This window comes from Stegodyphus dumicola, chromosome 3 (genome assembly GCF_044657685.1).
Source record: "Stegodyphus dumicola isolate Sdum_Otavi_A_Nest chromosome 3, ASM4465768v1".
NCBI classification, from domain to species: domain Eukaryota; kingdom Metazoa; phylum Arthropoda; class Arachnida; order Araneae; family Eresidae; genus Stegodyphus; species Stegodyphus dumicola.
The window spans coordinates 19,944,326-19,968,890 of record NC_140770.1 but is presented as its reverse complement, the minus strand read 5'-3'; the positions used below and the strand labels follow the sequence as shown (position 1 = coordinate 19,968,890).

Sequence of the window (24,565 nt, the reverse complement as noted above, 5' to 3'; positions counted from 1 at the left end):
TCTGTTTAAAAGATTTTAATTCTTTGTAACTTTTTTGCCTAGCCATTGGGAAAAAAAAAATATTCTCTTCACCCTTCTTTTTTTTGCAGTAATTTTTCTCTTCTCCTTTCTGAATCATATTAACCAGATGCTGATGTCGCGACTAACGCTGTAAGTTACGATCGATTACGTTAATATTAATAATAATTAAAATAGTTAACTCATGCCTTAAAGCACTTTCCTCTCATAATATCTTGAAAATAACATCAAAACAGTCGGTAGAATGCAAATCATAATAATAAGGCTTATAACATCCTACTGACTACTGACTGCATTACTCGAATCTTAAAATTAACAGTTTTAAGTACATAACTATAACATGTTAACTGTTTTAAAAAATAAAAGTTTTAAAATTTCAGGATTTCTTTTACAAATGATTGCTTTACAAACCGTTGCCATCCACAGCTTCAAAACAAAAAGTAATTAAATTAACATTTTACATTTTCCAGTCTTTTCAAATACTGAGTTAGTATTTTTTGTGTTAATAGTTCGTGTAAACTTTGTGAATAAATATGTCAGAAGAGCAAACAATTAACCAAACATTTGGAACCTCATTTACGACTTCAAGCAGTAACAGTTTTTACAGATGCAGGTATCCAGAAATACTTATCTTCCGGACATTTTCATCATTTTGCATCCCAAATGCAAATAGTATAGCGAATATGAGAAAAATAAAAGTTTGGCAAAACTTAACGCTCTGTGAACATTGATCAGTTCACTTGTCCGCATTCGCCTTTTCTAATATAAGAATTTTATAGATTCTTATCTTTTCAAGATAAGAATTTTGTTGTTGCTATTATACATTATAATTATTCTGCCTACTTCATCATTACGTTTCTGTTCTCTTTTTAACTCTAGTCATGGGACCACGAAAACTATCTTTATGAGTCACTGAAAAAATTGCTGATATATTCGTGTCTTCGCAAAGACTTAGTAATCTTTTTGCAAGATTGCTAAGTGTTTGAAATTTTAGTCGCTTCAGCAAATGATACTGTTGTGTATGCCGTATGAGAAAAATTGGAGGTTAAACACCTTTTAGAACTCCATTTGGTACAGTAAGAATTTTAAATATTCAAAACAGAATCATGGTAAATATGATAAGATTTTGGAGAGAGAATTCTTTAAATAAATGTGTTGATATTGTATTATTTTTAGATAATATCAAGCAGATGGTGTAGGCCCGCTGAAAACGCAAAGCGCGAAATTGAATGCTTCAGTATTTTTCCACAAATTATCGTACAATTTAATGGCACGCTAGTTTCAGTTTCATATCGATAACATTTCGAAAAGAGAAATAATATGAGACTCAGGCAGCTGTTTGTGACTAAAAGATTATATTTAAACGATTCTTAGATCAACTTTTTTAACCATTTTATTTCCGACATCACTTTGTTAATGTAGCAATCAACTGCATTCATATAATGGCTTCGGTAGCAATGTATGTAGTTTTCTTTGTTGGGCTATTTCTTGTTATAGACGCTAAGGAAAGTGACTTTTGCAAAGTTCAGCCTCCTATAAAAGAAGACTTCGAGCTATTGAAGGTACAAAAAATATGTCATTTTTTTAAACAGATTTATTTTGATAATTCAGATATATAATTTAAAAAAGTTGAATTTTAAAAGACTCGATTTCTAATGCTGAATATTATATAAAAATATTAGCGGAGCGCAGCTATTTTTACTTCCTTTTACGAAGTAAAAACGAAGTATTGTAATCACGAAAAGTTTCAGGCAGCATATTTCAACGAAAATATCCATCTTGAAAGCTATCGAATACAATTTAACGATGTTTTTGCGTGATTTCTGTACGTAAGGACAGAATAAAAGAATTTTTTCCTTCAAAAAAATTATAAAACTGCTTTAAAATTAATTCTGAAAAGATTTTTTCGTGGCGTCTTTACGAACGTATGTACGTACGTACGTATCTCGCATAACTCAAAAAGGAGTAGCCTCAGAACGTTGAAAATGTGTATATAGGACTGCTATAACATGTAGATGTGCACCTCGTATTTTGGTTGCAATCGTCCGCACCAAACGTATATAAATATATTTATATATATTCATCCACTCTGTTACCCGGCTCAGTAATCTCAGTTTCTTTACTCTTACATGTTTGTAAATTGTACATTTTTTGCTTTAAAAAATTATTGAATTATGTTGTTTTTATCTTCCGGTTAAGGGTTTTATGCCTTTAGTAAATCTGTATGCAATATTTTTAGAATTAATAACAATTTTACAAGTTGTTTAAGTGCCGCTAAGCCTTTTTTTTATGGCGGAAATTGATTGTTTACATTTGAAACAGCAGACTAATGGATTTGTTGCTAATGTAGATAAACTTAGCTTCGCAACAAAGGTAACACCTTCATTTATCATTGCCAATAAAATCATGCTTAAGCCTTTCTGGAATTCTTTCGAGGAAATAGGTGTTTAAGATTTACTTCGTAATTTTTAATGTAGATATTTGGAGTTTTTATGTATTTTTGCCTTCTCGCGAAGTGAGAACTGAATTAATTGAATGAGAAATACTCAATCGTCTGTGAGAAACTGTTTCTTTTTTGTTTTGTTTGCTTAATTTCTTTTATACATTGTTCTAGCTTTATTATAGTATTTGAATAGAACATGTGGCAACGATTAGATAATTCTATTCTTTAAATGATATACATTTTCTGCATTATGAGTTATAATATGAACGAAATATAATATTGTTAAGAATAATATGAACGAAATATAATATTGTTAAGTGAATCTAGCGCCAGAGTGTCGCTATGGTAAACAAATACTAGAGTGAATTTTAAAGAATGCATTTATTCTATTGTGGTTTATGCGCTGTTGGCGAAGTAGATTTAATTCAATCCAATAAGTTTAAATGAAATACAAGAAAAAATGCGTATAATTTAATATTTTAATACGAGGAAGTCATGTGTTGTACACATCAGATTTTTAAACTTTATATTTATTCCAATGAATAAAAATGATAACTGTAACGAGAAATATTATCTTATCTGGGACTTAAAATTTCAAAAACGCACTGAAATGCAAAGTCGAACTTTTCTTCTGTTGAAAGTTCTGTCGAAAGCTTCTGTTAAAATTCTATCTGCGTTTTATTTTTTTTAAAGGAAACCTACAGTGATGAAAGACTGCAATGGTGATTTCGACGTTTTAATACTCAGTTGCCTATAGTTTTTGTAAACAAGTATCATATCACGATGACAGGTTTTTATTTAAATAAGAAGAGATACAAGTCAAAGTGAAACTTAAAAATTAGCAAAGAAACAACCTTGTATTTGGCTAGATTTAGTCAAAAAATTATAACTTTAATTGGTTTGATATGTTAAAAGACTGTAAGGCAGTGGAATTGTAGGTTATAATTGTAGAGCGAGAGTTTATCATGAGAAAGATACAAGAGAGAATCACCTCTAACCCTTGTATCCTTATAACTCTCTTGTTAATACAAAGGTTAATAATAGTTTTTTTTTAATCTCGTCACATTTCAAAAACAACACAGTAAATGTTACACTAAAGTTATTCTACCTTCTTCTACTGAGCGCCGCTTGAGATAACCACTGACCTGACTTTGTTGTAAAAGTCTTACAGTGTTAATAGTCATCCTGGCAGAAGGGAAATTTTCCTCCGTGTAAAAATATACATATAAATATTACATGGGCATACAAGGCCTGTGTATAAGCATAGATATGTTGATTACAATCATTGTCTTGTACAAGTTGCATATGATAGACACATAAAATCATGACAGCTGTGTGTACATTTAAACATTATATGAATTCATATTTACAATACCTTTACTGAGATAATCAAATTAAACTTGTAATTCATTTACACATTGACTGGATTTTCAATATCATTTAAACTGCTTTACAATATTATTTTTATCAAGTACATACAAACTGGATAGTAATATGCTTACATTACAATAGTTTTGCTCTTACAGTCCTGTTTATTATTCGTACGGGGTGAGCTATTTTCCTAGTGTCGATATTCAGTTGTTGTAGCATTTTGAATTGCTATTAAAATTATGCTGCGAAGATACAATTCTCAAGAGAGGGGGAGAATTTCTTAGTATCTTGCTGAGCAAAGCCTGATGACCTCCTCTATTTTAGTTTTCGGCTGCTTGTTGCGGCGGGTATTCTCCGCCCATTGCGGCCAGTATTCCCTGCTTCGCATTTTTAAATGCAGTTTATCGGTTTGTGGGCAGTTGAGGCGGAAGTGATCTGCATCACCTACCGGTTACAGCCGAAAACATCGCGGCAAAAATATCGCGGATGAAAACGTCGCGGAGAAAACAACGCAAGGCGAAAACGTCGTGCTACAAAACATCGTGGGAGAAAACATCGCAGTCCTAAAACATCGTGGTACAAAACATCGTCGTCGAAAATAAAGCGGTTCACAAACTTTCGCAGTTTAAAAACATCGTCGTCGAAAATATCGTGGTAAAAAATAAAGTATCTACAAATCGTCGCATGACGATAACATCGCAGATATGCTTTTTTCAGACATGCTTTTCGCAGACATTCTTTAATAACTGTAAATGGATATTCCCATAATGATTTGTGAGCGCAAGATGGAAAGAAGGATAATTTTTACTTTCATGTTTTTTTATTAACTAATAAATTTTTGCTGGAAAAATAAGAAGGAAACTTAAGCATAGAAAATTAATGCAACTTATAGCACTTAATGGAATTTTAAACCGACATAGTTAACTAACAAAGGCCATTAATAAATAATTTTTGTAATGCTTTTACTGGTAATTTTTCATGAAAAGTATAAGCTATAAGTTGCATTTAATTTTCTATGCTTAAGTTTCCTTCTTACTTTTTCAGCAAAAATTTATTAGTTATTTAAAAAATGTGAAAGTAAAAATTATCCTTCTTTACATCTTGCGCTCACAAATCATTATGGGAATATCCATTTACAATTATTAAAACCTGAAAAAAGAATGTCTGCGATGTTATCGTCATGCGATGATTTGTAGACACTTTATTTTTTACCACGATATTTTCAACGACGATGTTTTTAAACTGCAAAGTTTTTTAACCGCTTTATTTTCGACGACGATGTTTTGTACCACGATGTTTTAGAACTGCGATGTTTTCTCTTTGCGATGTTTTCTCCCACGATGTTTTGTAGCACTACGTTTTCTCCTTGCATTGTTTTCTCCGCGACGTTTTCGTCTGCGATGTTTTTGCCGCGATGTTATCGGCGGACAGCTCACCTACCGCACCACATTAACACAAATCTGATGCTCGTATGGACGATCTGATGCTCGTAACCTTCTTCTACTGAGCTTCCTTGTAAAACTGTCCAGTTTAATCTTCAGTTTTGACTAAATTTATAGTTTTTCTTTTCAATCTTATGTCTATTAAAATGTAATTATTTTTTTGCAAATACAACAGCTATTACACAAACAATTTTCTAAATCACTCGGTGATATAATGCAGTTACTTAACGTCAATACTTATACAGGCTGTTTGACAAAACCTGCAGTACTTAACATCTCTTGAATCTTTATCTGGGAATCCATGGTTTCAGTTTAGGCTTGTATTGAGTGATTAAGGCATTCAGACTACGAAAAGACCAGCAATAATAACCGAAACTTTAATTATTTTGCAGTTTTCACAAATAAAAAATTTTCAGTGAGAAAAACAGCCTTCCTTGGCAAAGAAAGTAAATTCAGCTTTCATAAGTTCAGTATCATTGGAGATCTATTTAATTGGAATTTCGGATGATGGTATTGTAATATCTTGTTATTTAATAAATAATTATAATTATTGTTGAAGTGGCAATGCCATATTTGTATCAAACCGTTACTCAGCAACGAGAGATATTGTTAAAAAAAGATCAGTATTCTGAAGATTTTGCCAGCTAGGAGTAGTATTAAAATTTTGCCAATTAAGAATTGTATAAAATTTGTCTATCACCGAGAACTAGAAATAAAATTTATGTTCTACTAAGAAGATTGTCTGTTTTGTAAATTACTGCAAAATACATTACAGTCTTAATAAATTTGGAGGTTCCACCGAGATACTGGAAATTAAGAGTGCAATTATCAATTTCGATGGTGCTGGTCTCCTAATCCCAGAAATTTACTGAAATTTTTACAATAAGTTTGCTAATACCAATTGCCAAGTTTGTTTATTTCAAGGATAAATGGATGTAAGAAGTCTGCCGTTTTAAAGCCAGATTTGAAGCGGATCATTCAAAGATTATCTTCTGTACTTCTGTAACTTGCGTCCGAGCAAAAACTGTCAAAAATAGGATACTGCTGATCTCTGAAGATAAGTTTAACTTTTGGTTTTCTTAAAAAAAAAAAAAGATTTTATTGAATTTTAATACTTTGTTTCAGAATTATAGTTTATCGTGTAAGATTTTGTTTAAAATAACTAACGCTAAAATTATTCAGCTTAAATTTATAATTGATATTCGTGGTAAAGAAGTATTTTGAAATTATTATTTATGCTTTACTTTTATTTGTATTGAAATTTTATGTTGATAATTGATATGTGTAAGCCATCCCAGCATTTATATATATATATATTATATATATATATTATATATATATTTATATATAAAAAAGAACTGCTAGCTGAGTTTTTGAATTTGTTGCCAAGCAGGCGCGTGAAAATAAATAATAACGTCAAACTGACGTAGAGTGAATTGATTATACTGCATACTGCAGAATTGGCAAAGTCTAAGTTCTCGCCATCCAGGCGTGTGGTAGATAGTAACGTCATCCCGACGTATTACAGATTGTATATTCTAAAAGTTGTATTGCCAAACTGGCAAAAATTGTTTTCGTTATCGCCAACCAGGCGTGGAGATAGATAGTAAAATCGTCAAACTGACGTTGGTAAAATTCCATTGTATTGCCTAACTGGCAAAGGTGTTTATATAGTTATAGCTAACGAGGCTTGTGAATAGTGAGTTAAAACGTCAACCCGACGTAGTATTAAATTATTTTGTGCCAACCTGGCAAAGTTGTTTAAATAATTCTCTCCAATTGGTTAGTGTGAATTTCGTATTCGAGAAATTAAATCTCGCCAGAAATTATATATTTTTAATACAAGTACGAGCTTTTAGATTGAATTTCAAAAGGAAGCCTATTAAAAGTAACTTGTGTCAACATGTCATTCTTAGCTAGGAGTAAAAAAACATAATTTAAAAGTACTAGCAGAAGAGTTAGGTTTAACCGTGAAACCTGAATTTAAGATTGCTCAGTTGCATAAACTGATTACGGAAAGTCCCGATTATGATGAGGAGTTTACTCGAGAACTACTGGCTGCAATAAGAGAAGAAAGGGAACGAAAAGAAGAAAGCGAAAGAGAAGAAAGAGAAAAAGAACGCGAAAGAAAAGAAAGAGAAAGAAGAGAAGAACGCGAAAGAGAAGAAAGAAAAGAAGAGCTTGAAAGAGAAGAGCGAATTAGAGCCTTTGAGCTACAGAAACTTCAACTGGAAGCAATGGCTGCCACAGCACAGCCGGTAGAAACAACGCAGTTACCTGAGCAGCCTTTAAAAATCAGAATTCACGATGTCATGCCACTTTTCAACCCTAAAGAAGATGAAATAAGTTTATTTCTGGTGTTATTTGAGCGTCAAGCTAAAATAATGAATATACCTGCTGAAAATCAAGTGACTCAACTTATTTCATTGCTGCCTCCCGACATTGGTCAGCTTATTGCTAGAGAACCAGAAGAGGACGCGAAAAAGTATGAATATGTAAAAACTTTACTGTTACAGCGATTTAAATTAAGTGCGGAAAAATTTCGACAACTATTTAATAAACACCAAAAATCTACTGAAAGTACTTGGTATGATTTCTACTATGAATTAAAGAATTATTTAGAAGGATGGCTTAACGGATTAAACATTAAAACTTTTAAACATATAAAAGACCTCATGCTGGTTGATCAAATAAAAAAGCGTACCTCTCCTGATTCAAAGAACATTTTATGGATCAATGGACAACCATTATTTCACCTACTGAAATGGTTAAGAAAATTGAAGATTTTGAAGATGTGAGAAAAACAATAAAACCGAAATTTTCTACCAATCAGACTGAGAAATTTAACAAAGGATCATTTAAACCACGTTATGATAATTTTGTGAAAAAAATAGAGCATCCGCCTCATTTTAAGCATTCTGATAGATGGGGTGATTCAAAATACAAGAAAGATCATCAGCAAAGAAATCAGTTCCAAAACAAAAACCAAGAAAATTTATATGACAAAAGATATCGACCACGTTGTTTAGAGTGTGGATCATATGAACATTTTAAGCCTCAGTGTCCTCGCTTAAAACCAAATGAAAAGATAAATTGCGTATTTTCGAATGATGATTTGTTAAAGACGTATACAATTAACGGTTTAGTCAATGGGTATGAAATGCCTATTCTTCGAGACACAGGAGCCACAGTAGATGTTATTTCTCGAAAATACGTAGATAAAGCAAAAATGATTGGAGAACATGTCTGGGTACAATATCTCTTAAATGACCATTTAGTGTGTCTACCGTTAGCTGAAGTTGAAATTAATTGTGAACTTGGTCATATAAAAACAAAGGCAGCTGTTGTTACAAATGATCCAGGCAGATATGTATTGGGTAACAAAACTGCTCAGTTGTTCAAAAATAAACAATTTTTAAATTTAGAAAGGATAAATGCGGTTTTGACACGATCTGAAGTAAAACGATCTCGAGAATGAGATCGAAGTAGAGACACCGAAATGGGGAAAAAAGAACTGTCTGTTATTGAGTCTGACGAAGATATTTTACCGCAAGCTGATGAGAAAGACAAGGAAATTAAGAAAATAATTAATGCTAATTCAAAGGAATTAATTTAATCTCAGCATCAAAGCAGAGATCTAGCCTCATTGCTTATCGAAGCTAAAAGTGAAAATTTCGAAAATGATTTCACAGCAAAAGAGAACGGGCTGTTGATGAAAAATAAATTATATAAAAATGGAAATAAAAATGAAGTAATTGTTATTCCTGAAAAATATAGGGATCAAATGCAGAACTACACAATTTTGATGCAGAACCAAACAAATAATAGTGCTAAAACTCAGGGTAATTTGGTCAATACTCACCCACCTAAAAGTCAGGCTTCTGTCAATGCTTCACGGAAATCTGACAAACAATCTAAGCGTTCATCTCTTGATGAGAAAGCTGAAGTTATTTATATGGAAGTTGACTCACCTTATTTACCTGGTGATTCATCTTCTATGGATAATGTGTATGATTATTCCTCTACAAGTTCCCCAGTTCCTTCTTCTCCAAAAAGTAAAGATGTGTTTGACAGTTTGTTACCAGCAGATCAAAGAACTTCTGATAAAATACCTATATCTGATAAAATATCTGAATTCTGATAAAATCATGAAGATGCTTCTAAAGCTAAGAAATTAAAAATACATTCAGAATCTACGCACACGTCAGAAAACTTAGCAAAGAGGCACAAACATGATGAAGGATGCCACATTCAATGAGAGTGCAAGTAGCAGATAAGAACAAAGATTCATCTCGCAAAGAGCAAAAACTATCTTACAAGAAAGAACTGATAAAATTAAACGATTCTCAGTTAAAAGTTCCAGATGAATTGCCAAGTTCTGAAGTTGAGATGCAAGTCAAAAAGAAGTTTTTAAAGAAACTAAACAGACAAGAGCGAGTTGTTGAAGAAGCAAAACTGCCACAAAAGCCTTCGTCACACTCGCCTGATTTCAATAAGGAGTTTATTTTGCAAATTGATGTTTCAGACTCTGGTATGGGTGTCATTTTAGCTCAAAAGGATGAACGAGACAATGAACATCCAGTATTATACGTCAGTAAGAAGTTTACAGAAACTGAAAAAAAGTACTGTACCACAGAAAAGGAATGCGCCGCCATAATATTTGCTGTAAAGAAACTTCAATGTTATTTAGACGGGCATACTAAATTTCTCATCATAACCGATCATAATCCCTTAGTTTGGCTCAAAAATAATGTGAGTCTAAATCCACGACTTATGAGATGGGCACTGGTACTACAACCCTACAATTACACGATCGTTCATCGAAGTGGTAAAAACCATAAAAATGTAGACGAATTAAGTCGTATTCCCTGGCCTGATTAAATAATTTGTTTCTCTATATAGATAAAAAAAAATATTTTGTTCCTTCCTCTCTTCTTCAGTGTATGTTATTATGTTATTTCTTGTTTAATTCTCTAAATGCTTGTATTTTAATTCTGTGTTGTGCTGATATTATTGTTTTAAAAACTGTAAACTTTAATTTATAAAAATATAAATTAAAGTTTATCTGGAGGGGGGAGTGGTTGTAATATCTTGTTATTTAATAAATAATTATAATTATTGTTGAAGTGGCAATGCCATATTTGTATCAAACCGTTACTCAGCAACGAGAGATATTGTTAAAAAAAGATCAGTATTTGAAGATTTTGCCAGCTAGGAGTAGTATTAAAATTTTGCCACTTAAGAATTGTATAAAATTTGTCTATCACCAAGAACTAGAAATAAAATTTATGTTCTACTAAGAAGATTGTCTGTTTTGTAAATTACTGCAAAATACATTACAGTATATAGATATTTCTGAAAACAACTATGTAGGCTATCTTTTGAATGGAAATCTCTAACAGATAGTTGTCAGACATAATCCCTTCCCATGCACAAGCACCACGGTGCCCACGGTCTTGAAAGCAGATATCAAGGCACTCTCGGCCATGGCTCTCCAACGAGTTGCGGAGATATAGTGCCGCAGTTCCGATGTTCGATCCCCGGACAGGGCAAGGTTGACTTTCATTCCTGGAATGGCTCTATAAAATGAGTGCCAACTTCGCTTGGGGACTAAACACCCGGGATCCTGCGACAAGCTGACCATTTGTCCAGGCTAAGATGCACAAGCACTGTCGCGCCTACAGTCTAGAAAGCAGATACTAGGGAACTGCCGCCCAAGGCTCTCTAAGAGCCGTTTGTGCCGTCCAGTTTTAGTTTATAATCCCTTAAAATCCGAAATGATGACCAGTGTAATGATAATATTTTGATCATGACTTCAATTGCCATATCTCGATGACGAATGACTGTAGAGATTCTCAAAGATCTGCGGTATAAAACTCTTCTTCAATTGCCGTATTTCGATGACCAATGTAATGATAATATTTTAATCATGGCTTCAATTGCCATATTTCGATGACGAATGACTGTACAGATTCTCAAAGATCTGCGGCATAAAACTCTTCTTCAATTGTCATATTTCGATGACTAATCTTTCGCTGCTTTTCAGTTCTCCTGCCATCTCGAGCGTCTTTTAGCCACAGGAAAAAATTCGTTGACGATCGAGAGATCCAGCTTGCAGTTGATAGATTTTTCGTATCATTAACTCCTTGTCTTCTTTCGCCAAAGACTCATGTCGTTGGCAGAACCTTGTCCAAATTGCGTGGATGTTGAGGGAGATTATTTTGACCACCAAGTACTGTTTACGTAGGCTATTTATCACATGAAGTGTCATATGCCTGCTGAACACTTCAATTCGGTATTGATGCATTTTTTAAATGTTAGGTTGCACATATAAGTAGAATGTCAAACTTGTGAGATGCATTTTAAATTACGTTGCCTTTCATCAGTGCTTAATATTGTTCTAGAGACTTCTAGAACCTTTTGCTTAAATCTGATGATTTTCGTTTTTCAACAGACTGCCGGTAGATGGTACGAGTTTGCCAGATATCCTAACATGTATGAAAACGTAACAACAGAGAGATGTTATACTTATCTGATGACGGTAGAAGGCAACGATGTTCACGTCACAATAACCTACATAAGGAAACATGAATCGTAAGTAAGAAGATCTCCTTTTTTTCCCCGTTCTGTGTCTCAAAAATAATTTAAAGCTACAGATTCCTATATTTTGACAAAATATTTCTAAAAATTGATTTTAAAGTTTTAGCAAAAATGTTGTTTGCTCGTAAGTAAGTATAATCCTCCAATGTCGTGATTATTACATGTGTTAAAAAGGTTTTTCTGAGTTTCTATACATATTCAAAGCGCTTTGTAGTAGAATCTTTAAATGCAGTTATTATTATTTATTCTCAATTTCTCATAACTCAGAAAATAATTGCTAAAATATTTTGAAATTTTAAATGCATGTAGCTAATTATATGTATTACAGAGTTTTTTTGTTTATTAAGTTATTAAAGGTAATCTTTGCAAAGTATTGAAACTTTCGGAAGTCCTAGTGGATGTTAAAAAAAACCAGAAAAATATGTCGTCTGTTATCCATGGTAATATCTTTAACTTTTACTTCCACTCAGATTCCCTTTTCAAATTTCCAAAATGTTACCATTTTACGTGACATAAGATCGTTAATTTAATTTCAAATTATAACTGCTTAACAAGAGCACACTAAGCTCTTTCAACAATGAACTCCATTGATCCTGATATTCAGTTCACCTTTGAACTTGAGACTTGCAATTCTCTTCCTCTTAAGTTTCTCGACATTTTGGTCCCACGTAACACATCCAACTTCAGTACTACGGTTTACCTTCATCGATTTGCCCTCCACCACACTTTAAATCATATCATCCGGCTAAACAAAGCATGGAGGTAGGAAAGGGAGGAGGGGCCATTCCGCGCTAGAAGTGAAGCACTGCTTTGAAGCTTGGGTCACCAGACGGGGTGTTCTTTGTTTACATTCAGAAGCTCGCTTGACAAGATTCTGATAGTATTTCGACACACGACAGTTCCATAGAAATCGAAAAAGGGACACTCTCGCATGAAAGAAACATTCATAGTGTAATGGATAATAGCAATTTGTATAGTTTACTGACATTTACGCAAAAATCACATCTTCGTTATTTTTCGGTAACTAACAACAGCGATTTTGATTATGAATTTGTTTTATAAAATTCTAAGCAGTTGCACTACAAAAATATAGATTTTAAGAAAATTGCTAAAAGAGATCTGCCAAAATTTATTTTCTAGAAGATTTGAAAAGTTTGAAACTTGATGGCTAAATGTCAATATAAAACTATGTATGTTAAAATATTTGTAATTAGGCACATAGGTCAAATTAAGTTTTTATTAAATAGAGTAACGCATGCAAGGGCTATCTGCCTAAAGAGAGAGATGCCATCGTGGAGGAATTTTGAAGAAAAACTGACCTTTGAGTGGGTATTAAAAATAATACTTATAATTTTCATTCAAATTATATTCATATATATTTTGTATGTAAAACTTTCGGGTGTTTTCGGGTGTATGCTAAATTAGTGTAAATTACTTTACACGAAAAATATAGTGAATGCACAGAAATTAAAAATTTTTTGCACATGCCGGAAATGATAAATAGGAAATATGTATAGGTATTTATGCATGTGCTTTCAAAAAGCATGTATCTGCCTTTGACAAAATACTTAAATATTCATTAAATTACTTATAAATGTATTTGAAATGAAGAATTTATTCACTTATAAACAACTGTGAAAGTACTGTGAAGAAATCTAATGATTAAATGTATCTAATTTATAATGATTATAAATGTTATCTAAATATATAATAACCTTAATATTGAATTGTAAACATAAATTGAAATCCTGTTGACAAATCCGTTATAAAACTATTTAAGCAAGAATTGTTCGTATTGGAAAGCAATCTGTTAAAAGGTATTGTAAAGCAAATGCTATGAGATGCGTACTTAAGAACGTAATAAAGACTTTCGGAATATGTATTGTTGAAATGAAGGATAAAAAAAAATCTGATAAGTATAATTAAAAGAATTATTCCCTTTACATTTTATAATAACTCCGTTACAAGTTTTAAATAATACTTAAAAAAAAATAAAAAAAAAAAAAAAAAACTTATTTCATTCCCTTTCAGAAATGTTCAGAGAAAGTCAAATACTATTTAATACCTATTTAATTATTAGGAATTAGCGAAATACTTATTTAAAGTATTTCGCTAATTCCTAATAATTCTCTAATTTAAAATCAACCGAATAGAGCATTAATTATAAATTGACTTACATTTTTCGATTTAAAAGAAGCCAAAAAATCGTGTCATATTTAAGAAAGTATTTTAGGAAGAAGCTCTATAAATAGAAAAGAAATAATGCATAATTTTAATATTAATAATACAATAAACTTTGATCTTAATTTTTGTACCTTAACCGAATAAAATCGAATTACCTTAATTTTTTTTTCTAATGTAATTAACGAAAACTTGTGAAAATATTTCATTCAAATTAAACCATTTTGAGAAAACTGTCCTGCGAAAAGTATAGCATTTAATTCCGTTCAGAATGAAATGTTGTTTAAAAATATGTTATTTTCACATACTTAGGACTCTGAACTGTTGTAGAAAAAGAAAATATATACATTTATATGTATATTTGCGACGTAATTACAAAATATTTACACCCGAACAGGTCAAATCCCATAGAACTCAATGGTAAATGACCCAATGTTTTGGTGACCACGTAGGAATCGCCGGTGCTTCAGAGCAGGGTACGGAGAAACTTATTTAGGGCGACTCCATCTTACTTCCTACCTCCATGAAACAAAGTTAGTTTCGTTTTATTCCTATGTTTTCCCTGCTCTTCAAGTTTGCTCCTCCAAACTATCTCTTGATGAAGAACTAAATTATTTAAAAACAGTAATTATTGACAGGGGCTTTTCACTCAACGTTATTAATCGAGCAGTTAAAAAATCCTCCTCTCAACACACCAAAAGGCACACTCTTGTTTCAGGAGATTATAAAAATTCTGTTGTCATTCTCTTCTTTCCATCAATTAGATATAAGGTTGCACATATTTTGCAGAAATTTAACTTTCGGGTCGTTTATTCTCCCAACCAATAAATTTCCGAGTTCCATACTCAAGGACCCCATTCTGGATTTGAATTCCTGTGGTATTTACATGATTCCTTGCCAGTGTGATTTAATTTAAATTGGTCAAACTAAGAGAGCCTTAAAATTTGGCGTTAAGGAACATGTGGCATATGCTAGAAAAAGGAAACACAGAAGTCTTCTGTTGCCCAGCATTGTTGGTCCGAAAATCACACTTTCAAATTTTCTGCAGCCAAAATTATTCATAAAACATCTTCTATTGGTGAATTGGATTTTGTAGAGGCATTTCACATTCAAAAAAAAATCTTTCTGTTCTAGTTAACGACCCTAATTCCAATCCACCTTATCCTTCAGCCTGTAAAGAAATTATGTTTTAGTTCTGGTTTTGTCAAGAGATGGCGCTAATAGCTTGAGTTTCGTCCGTTCTTTCTTATCTTTTCTTATCTAATCACTATATCTTATCTTGGCCGTTTGCGTTTTTACCGCTGAGGATGATGGTTCGGTAAAACCATCGAAACTAGTCCTGTGAAAATTTGAAAATATAGCCCTGATTTTTGTTGTTTGACTTCTAAATTAGTACTTGTTCGGCGTGTTATTGTACCTTAATTACTTTTCTAAAGCGCTTAAACAAATAAAAGAGTAGAGTCTATTTTCCCAAAGTAAAAAACTTTGCTTCAGATTCCGATTTAAAAGTGTTACATAAACCATTATTTATATGTAACTAAATTCAAATATTTCCCCATATTGTACAATTCATTTAATTATTGAAATAATATAAAATATTTTAAGTCCATTTTAAAATATCTTATTCCATATTGTACATAGATGGGAGGAAAGACGTAATCTCGAAGGTGAAATGACCAGCGTTCCTGATAGTCCTGGGAAAGTGCGAATCACGATGCCTTCTGGTATTTTTCTTTTGCATTTTTATCAACATTAAAACAATAAACATGATTTTGAATATATCTAGCTGAAACATTAACGAAGACAGACTTAAAGTAATATACTGCTTATCTTTTATGAGTACACAGTTATTAATAACTTCATTTTGTACAAGTTGCACAAAAAAATGAGACAGTTCTATATCTCCCGTTCTACTTGAACGAATGTCGAAATTTAACTTGCATTTTCCATGCCTCGAAAGCACGACGATATATGTTAGATTTATATATAGCATTGTTCTCGATTAGGTATTTTGTCACAAAATCAGACCTTTTTTCCGAAATAACATACCAACATTTTTCTATATTTCGATTCTACGTCTCAAATAATGCCAAACTGCCATGTTTCGTAAAAATCGCATGAGCAGGTTTTTAAAAAATTAGCTCTCAAAATTTTAGCTCCTCCATGTTAATTGAATTTGGTATAATATTTATTAACATCTCTTTTTTTTTTACTAAACTTATTTCCTTCTTCCTTTCATATTTGAAATTTAGTGTTCATTCCAACTAAGATTCGCTGATTTTTTATGATTTTTTTTAATTTGTAATTTTAAATAATTTTTATAAATATTTCGAAAACCATTTTGAATTATATTCTGTAAAATTTTTTCCACCATCTTAAATAGATATATTCGTAAGCATACCTACAAAGCATTAAAGGGTTTTATTCAAAATCTTCTAACCTTTTGGCGGGATATGAAGTTTGGCAAATTTGTTATAATATGAGCTCTTCAGTCTACTTGGGCTTGGTCGCATTCTATAGTAGTAAATATGCACTTACTTTATATTATAATGATTAGATATCGTTTACTTCTATATTTTCAGCAGTTTAATTCTAAAAGGTAAAATACCTTATGATCATCCTGTATAATTATATTCATCTTCTGTATTCATCTTCGCACATTTTTTAGACGATTTTGGTAAGCGGTAATAAAACATCGTTTGCCGCAAAAGAAGTAATTGCAATTGTACTATGCTTTTAAAAGGCAAAATTATCGTCTGTGGCTTGAAAGTTTTGTTTTCATTCAAAATGGCGAATTTAACAAAGTAGTGGTTCGAAGGTTACATTGACGCTCTTTCCGAAGAGAAATATGCATACTCCGTTATCCAAAAACGATGTAAGAGTCATGGTTTTGTGATATCTAAACCGTCGATAGGTAATATCATCAACAAGAAAGGAAAAAAACGTCAAATTGGAGCCTCAAGTGGGACAAAAATTCCAAACATATATCCAAGGAAAACACGGACATCTTCGACTATTGCGAAGGTACGTTGTTTAATGTTAAAAGAAAATCCCCCTAGTCAAAAAACAAATGCAAAATCCTTAAAATGCTCGGTGTTCACTGTAAACAAAATGATAAACGTTCATTTAAATCTTAAGCGAAAAAACGCAATGTGCATCGTCTTCTTCCAAAGCATATCGCTCAACGCTGGACACGCTGCCGAATTCTATGTGAGAAACACTTATCCAAAGAAAAATGGAAAACAATTGTCACAATAGATGAAGCATGGGTATATTTAAATGATTGTAACAAAAAAAAAGCCATTTATTATCATAAAAGGGGAGAAAAAAATTTAAGTACATGGTTCAAAGAATCGAAAGAAAGTTTTTCTAAGGGATTCATGATTGTTGCTGGTTTTTCTTATAGTGGCAAGTTAAAAATAAAGAGAGTGCAAAAAATGTCAAGATTAACTCCAAATACTATCAAGAACATATTTTATCGCCCATTTTTCTGAATGAAATACCATCGCTTTACCCAAAGTGCCATCCATCTGTGAGACTCCATCAGGACAAAGCTAGCAGTCACACATCAAAATCCACTGTAAATTTCCTAAAAGAAATGGAACAAAAAACTGGTATCAAGGCCATACACTTCACTGATATCCCTACTAAATCTCCCGATGTGTCACCTATGGATTTTTGTGCTTTCGCACTTTTAAAAACTGCATTATCCAAACGTTATCCCAAAACCCTAACAGGACTCTGGAAAGGTGTTCGGAAGGAATGGGATAGAATACCTCTTCTGCCACATCAAAAGGCATTATTATCCTGGAAATTTCGGTGTCAAAAGATAGTTCAGAATAAGGGATGTCAAATAGGACATTTGAAACACAAGAATTTTATGTAATTTAGTTTTGTGAATACTATATACATCGTCTAAAAAATGTGTGAACAGCGTCTGTATTTTGAATTAATATAATCATCCTTATTAAATGCAAATTATTATTCAGCTGTTTATGAACTACAAGCAATAGTTAATATGCTACTTAAAAAGAATATGAACATATGTTTCGTTTATTTTTAAAGAAATAAATGAAATTTTTATTTAAAAATTTTTAAAAAATTCTAATTTTAGTATTTTTAATTTAGAACCAGTTTCCGTTAGCCATCAGGAATTTTCATAGACCGAGACGATTTTTCTCGTATGAATTAATGTAAAATGAATTCCTTCGTTCCTGAATCCCAAATGACTGGCTAGAAAAGCGTACTTTGTATGTAAGTTCCTAATGTAAAGCCGGCGGAGTTCATTAAAACTAACATACAGAAAATTTTAATATATATATTTTTGCGAAATGCCGAGCTGCTGTAAGATAGCTTCTCTGCTAAAGGGGTTAGGGTTGCCAGAAAGTGGCAGGGAAAGGCAAAGTTTCCAGGTTTGGTGCGAAATCGTCCGTTTGGCGTCAAAATTAGCAATATGCCATAGACAGAGCAAGAAAATTCTAGAACGTATTCTTAGAGTTTTTCCTCGGGGATGTTCTCGAAGGTGGGTTAAAGCTATATAGAAAGAAACTGTTTATTAAAAGTGTTTTCAGTCCAAAGATTAGCTTGAAAGCGACCAAATCGAGTCGGGAGCTGTACTTTAGTGCTTTGCCTTGAAGCTGCGTCTTAGCCGTTGTAACTAAACACAGTATTACTCATTGTCTCAGTATGTTTGTCGTAGTTTTTCGACGATTGTAAACGTGTCTTTAGAACTCTCCTGTGTAATACTGGCGAATGAATTGTGTTTTGATTCTTCATCAAGTATTATCGTCATTTACTTCAAATCCACGAACCCGTAGAATGCGACATTTTACCCAGTACTAAACATAAAAGTATGGAACTATGAATTAAATTTATCCATTATGTATCCATTATGTCTATAAAGGAAAATTGACGGCGCAAGTAGGAAACGGTGATAAAGCCAAAAGTGCAATCAAACAAGTTATAGTCTGAAAAAGGAAATTCTACTCCATAAAAATATGTCCTGACTTTCTGGTTTATTACTAATATTTAATATTTTCTCTTTCACATAACACTACTCACTTCGCTTCTGCCAGAGAATCACTCAAATTTTGTCCCATTAAGAATTTATCCACTGTGATTTGTTTCATCTACGGTTTAAAATGTTCGAAAAGCAAGACGGTCAAATATTTACGATGGGTTGCTTTATCAATGCGATAATGTTCTGCGAAATTTTGCATTTTTCCCCCATTTTGCACAAATTTTACGAATCAAAAAACCACTAATTTGTTCCAATTTCCATCTTCTTTTTCGGTAGACATTCTTTTATCGCATTAATTGCCGACTATCTATTGCATCTATTGCCGACTTTCTTCTTCGCAGCTCGAGAAGTTTTTCGTCATTAAATACATTCTTTATTTGGAAAATTTATTCGTGAAGCGATTTGTTCGTTAGCTGAGGCGTTCGTGAACCAACGTTCCACTGTACTTAGGATATATGTAATGCACATTCTTTACATGAAACATTTTAACATTTTTTCACAGTATTTGACCTTACAGTCTTTTAGAGGTATCAGTGCTCATCGGAAGTAAATTTAAGTTTTCAAGGAATTATAAATGTTCGAGTTTGCTAATTAAATTCATGTATTGGTTTTTCGGTTAATCATTGAATTTTACTGCTTTCTTTCTATTCTTTCAGGCAAACTTTAAGTTTTGTTTCCAATATATTTGAGTATAATTGCAATGTTCAACATGTAACCTTTACAAAACTGAAGTCTTCGTTAACCTTCATAGTTTAAATACCGAAACGATCGTCACGTCCATTACCCGTCCCATCCGTCTTCTTCATTCGATGTCCAGTTAAGCACAAAAAGGCGTGACGATTTCAAATCACATCATTTCTACTTCCTAACAAAGAAACATCCATTAGCCTTTTATGATAAGCTCTCTACAATAAACTGATACAATGCATTTGGAAAAACTGTACCCGTGATTATTTCGGGTGCTTGTAGTCGTTTGAATGTAAGGCCGTCTCTTGTTAAGAAAGATTGTCCATAGTTTCATGTAGTTTTCTATTTCAGAGCGCCTTTTATTATAGAGCTCAATTATGAAACTTTTAACGGCTGAATATATATGCGTATTTCATTCGGAAAGGAAAAATACTCGATATATTATAGATAACATGCATGTCTCATATCAAGGCACAGATTGCATATGCACTAGTTGTCTAACAGCTCAGTTCGGTAAACATCTGTGGTTAGTGAAAGAAGCACAACTACATTTAGCAATGGGGGCGTACTTGAAAACGTCATCTTGGGCATAAATGAAAAAGATTACGAGTCTTTTCTGAGCTCCAGATGCTCTCGTAGGTGAGCAAAATCTGCAGGTTGTTAGGCCCAGTGACAGATGCATTTGTAATCCTCAAGTATCTAGGTTTTGCTGTTGATTCCAACAGTGCCGAAATTATGTTGTTCCTTCCATTCTGTCAAGGGCGATATTGAATTTAAATTCAGGCCAAATAATTAAACTATAGAGTTTATTAATGATGTAAAAACTAATATAATATTATTATTATGCAATAACTGTTACATTCAAAAGAAATTCAAAACAAAAATTGCCAGTTAAAAATACAAACACACACACTTAAGAAGTTACAAAGAGTTTCGTAGAAGTAAAACGAACATCAATAATAATAATCCTAGGTTAAAACATAAAAATAACAAGTATAGAGAAGTCGCATAAATATGGATATAGCAGTTCGTCAAGTCCATCAGTGACAGTGATGAGTATCACATGTGATAATGGAGTGTTTCACGAAAACCGAAACGTAATTTTCGATGTAACTCTGAAGCTGAATTGCAAAATTTTGTGGTGGATATTTCCCAGGCTTATGTTTCCTAGTCAATGGTCAAAACGGATATACCGATTAAAACTTTTATACAAATTCGATAACACTATAATACCACTATAAACATTATAATACCTACAGCAGATTTTACATTAACCGATGATGTGGTCTAACCATATTTTCAAGCGCATACGAAACAATTTAGGAATGAATTTTTTCTTGCTTTTGTATTCAGTGAAATACTTCTAATCCTTAATGAAAGCATTTTAATTTATTATATGTTACTTATTATGAATTTATTGTATGTTACTTATATAGTTACTTACTTACATATTTATTCGTTTACACAAATTATAGTGGGACTGGATAATATCTTCAACATTGTCGATGCAAAGTACGATGATTATGTAATTACTTACCTCTGTGATATTTCTTCAGTCTACAAAGTTGGTAAGTAAATGTAATTAGTGTTTTTGGAGAAATTACTTAACTTAAGTTCATATATTATGTGTTATATTACGAGATAACAATATTTGAACTCTAGTATAAATCTATAGTTAACTTTAGGGAAAGGCTTATAAGATATACGGTACATAAATTTGCTTCTCTGCTCGTAATATCTATAAAATGTATATTTACTATTATATTCTGTCAGATAATTTCTAAATGTTTCTCAAATATAGCATGGTTTAACTATAAGATTTCCCTTAGTTTGAATAACCAATTATTCAAATTTTTGTTATCTTTCCTGTACTCCTCAATTTCCCCTCGCATTTCCTCGCCAGGATGCGAACAAAGTTAAAGTGAAGAAGAGTATTGAAACGGGCAAAAAGAGAAAGTTATTTAGACTCATTAAAATGCTGCAAACGCTCATTCCGATTATTGAAGAGTTGTGTAGCTATTAGAAAATATGTATTAGCGCAAAAAAGTCACATCTTCAGCTTGTTAGACGAAAAACGCGCAGTTTAAAGCCAAAGAAAATGTCTTCCTTTTTAAGCCGACGGTGCACATTCTTCTAAAGGCTAATAACCTAGGAATGATCGTTAATGTCAGACTCACGTGGTAATATTACAATTATCACGTGAGTTGCAAAACAATTTAAGTCAGAAAATGCTTACTTCCCAGCACAGGGAAATATTTAAAGCTTGATTTTGCAAAGAAAACACTCATCTACACTTTAAGTATTTGGACCCTTGATGACTATGCTTCACCAGCTTGGGCTGCTACTGCTGCTTCGGCTATACACAAGATTTAAGTTGTACAAAACAGATTTTTGAGGTCAGCACTAATGCACACTATTTGGTTGGAAATAAACTTCCACGTGCTGACTTCAAACTGGATACCTTGGATAATTTTCTAAGAAAAGCTGATAAAAAATTTTTCGAGAGTGCTCAATATTGTAACCAAATAAATTTTTTCGAACTTTTCACTACGAAGTGCTCAACGAAGATAAATATCTTCGCCCTAATGCAGTCTTCATCGTCAGTGAAAGCCAGGCCTTTTCTACTTAAACTTTCTTGTACAGTTATGACAGTATTTTATACAAATGTATTTTATTTTCATATTTTAATTCCTGCAGATTCCAGCAGCATTCTCCAGAGACAGCACTTGGGTGGGCGACCACCCACGTCACTCCGGATTCTGCTCGTTGTGCTATGTAGCTCCTGTTATTGAAAATTAGTGTCTATGATTTGCGCATAGATTCATAGACTGCCTTCTACAATTAATTATATATAATCTTACATCTTCATTTATTATTTATTGCTCTATAATATATTTTGTTTACTGCACTTTCGGGCTAATCTTTGGAATATCGTAACAGGTAGTTTGGCGACATTTTGGTAAGGCGATAAAGGTTACAAGCTAGGAGTCAAGCCTGTGCGCAATGCCATTTTTGTGCAATTCTGGGATGTTTTTTTAAGTGAAAATAGGTCGACGTGCACATGGATGATACCGTGTATGTGCAATTCTTAAAAACGCGGCAAGCAGTGAGCGATTCTGCACTTTCTCCCAATTTCGCACCTAATCTTCGTCATGATTAAGCACTTTTGTTCCATAAAAGTTCTAGCATAAGCGTAATTCCGCTAGCAGATTGCTGGAGAAAAATGTTGAGTAAAAAAAAAATGCCTTTACTTCGTGAAAACAAAATGGCGTCTAAAAAAAAAACTAGCAGGTTGCTGTACAGAGTTGGTCGCCAAATTTTCGCCAAGAAATCGTCAAGTTACCATAATCCGAAGATTAACCCACTTTCGTATGAATTCAACCCGAATCACAAAGACACACGCGATCATGAACTCTGATCTGATATGGTCTCATCAGTATTGTTCTCCAAGTTATTCTGCATAGCAACTAGGACTGTTATAAGACTGTTTTATGTGTCACGTACTCACCCACCAACCATCTTAGTTAGTCTCCTGGACCCATCGGCCAAGTAGTCACTCTATTTCAATCGCCCACTGAGGCAACCACATCAAGACAGGCGTAAAATAACAAGCATTCAGCACGTTAATCGCGGCTACTAGAGGGAAGTTATTTAGTGCGTGATTTCGCTAGCATTGCGCACGTTGCTACTTTGTCCTTGCTGCTGTTACTCTGAGTTGCTGATAGACCTTCTAGCCCTTTATTTAAAGTCTACCGGTTTAGGTTTCTGAGTCAGCTTGTTAGTTGTAAGCAGTTTAGCAGAACTCTTTGCCATTTAAGCTACTGTCAACTTACCCTTAAGTTTCCACCGCAAGTAGTCAGTGTTATTTTCAGCACGAAGTACCGGCATGTTTGTTACAGAGTTAATAAAACAAAAACGGCAGTTTAAATCCTTTCTCTCTGTGATATTTCTTCCCCCCTGGGCGAGAAATTGCATGGGTTAGTAAGATAGATTCATTGCATGATAGCTGAAAGGACAAGGATCTCCCAAAACGCAGAAGTTCGCATAATCGCTAATTAAATCGGATCGAGAAACAGCTCATTCTTCTTAATTTAATTACGAACTTATAGATATTAAAACTGATTATGCACTTATTTTCAATTACTTATATTTCTAGTGTCTTACCTGTTTGTCATAAAATTAATGCGTACCTCACAGATTAGTTTTTTCTCTCAGCAGAAAGAAATTTTAATTATTATTTAAGACCATAATTTTGCAAATTATTTCCTCTAGAATATGCTACGATTCTAACCAGGGATGTTCCACTCAGTGATGCTAAAAAGAAGAGCTTACTGGAGAAGCTGAAGTCATTAAAGATTGATACAGAACGTCTGGAATTTGATCCCAAAAATAATTGTTAAAGTTGCTCTGCGTTGGATGTAAAAACTGAGATTATTCATTAAATATGAAATGTTAAAATGCATTGCTTTCTTTTACTCTTGACATGACACTGAATTTCAGCTTAGATCTAAATATAAAGAGAAGTTTTGCATGAACTTTGCATGAAACACGATTACGGACTGCCTCACAAACTAACTACAGATTTTCGTGTCGTCTGCTAAAAGCGGTATATAAGCTTATACATGATAAAACCTTTGATTTCCTGAAATGTGTGTGTGTGTATTAGGCAAAGCCTCGAGGGCTATCTGCCTAAGGGGAGGGATGCCTTTGTGGAGGACTTTCTAAGGGACATTTCCTGAAATGAAGAATGTAAAAGGATCTAATCTAGGTTTCTTCCTTCAACCAACTTTTCATTCAAAGCAC

The 24,565-nt window shown here is 32.9% G+C and overlaps 1 protein-coding gene across 3 annotated transcripts; it reads left to right on the top strand.

Annotated features, from left to right (window-relative positions):
- The first annotated feature begins 1,398 nt into the window (after positions 1-1,398).
- Positions 1,399-24,220, top strand: LOC118182010 (apolipoprotein D-like). Of its 3 annotated transcripts, XM_085812624.1 has the most exons (6): positions 1,399-1,580; positions 11,729-11,868; positions 13,122-13,199; positions 15,697-15,779; positions 21,238-21,330; positions 24,035-24,220. In XM_085812624.1, exons 1-6 carry the CDS (start codon positions 1,461-1,463, stop codon positions 24,160-24,162), a joined length of 642 nt encoding a protein of 213 aa, XP_085668750.1. In that variant the 5' UTR covers positions 1,399-1,460; the 3' UTR covers positions 24,163-24,220. The 3 variants fall into 3 exon arrangements, with proteins under 3 accessions (XP_085668750.1, XP_035207159.2, XP_085668749.1); XM_035351268.2 differs by lacking the exon at positions 13,122-13,199 and having other exon boundaries at positions 1,401-1,580; XM_085812623.1 differs by lacking the exons at positions 11,729-11,868; positions 13,122-13,199; positions 15,697-15,779; positions 21,238-21,330; positions 24,035-24,220 and adding an exon at positions 6,199-11,720 and having other exon boundaries at positions 1,443-1,580.
- The last annotated feature ends 345 nt before the right edge of the window (positions 24,221-24,565 follow it).

Excerpts from the sequence above, each read along its gene's own strand:
- LOC118182010 (XM_085812623.1), top strand. The coding sequence starts at position 8,003 with ATGGATCAATGGACAACCATTATTTCACCTACTGAAATGGTTAAGAAA.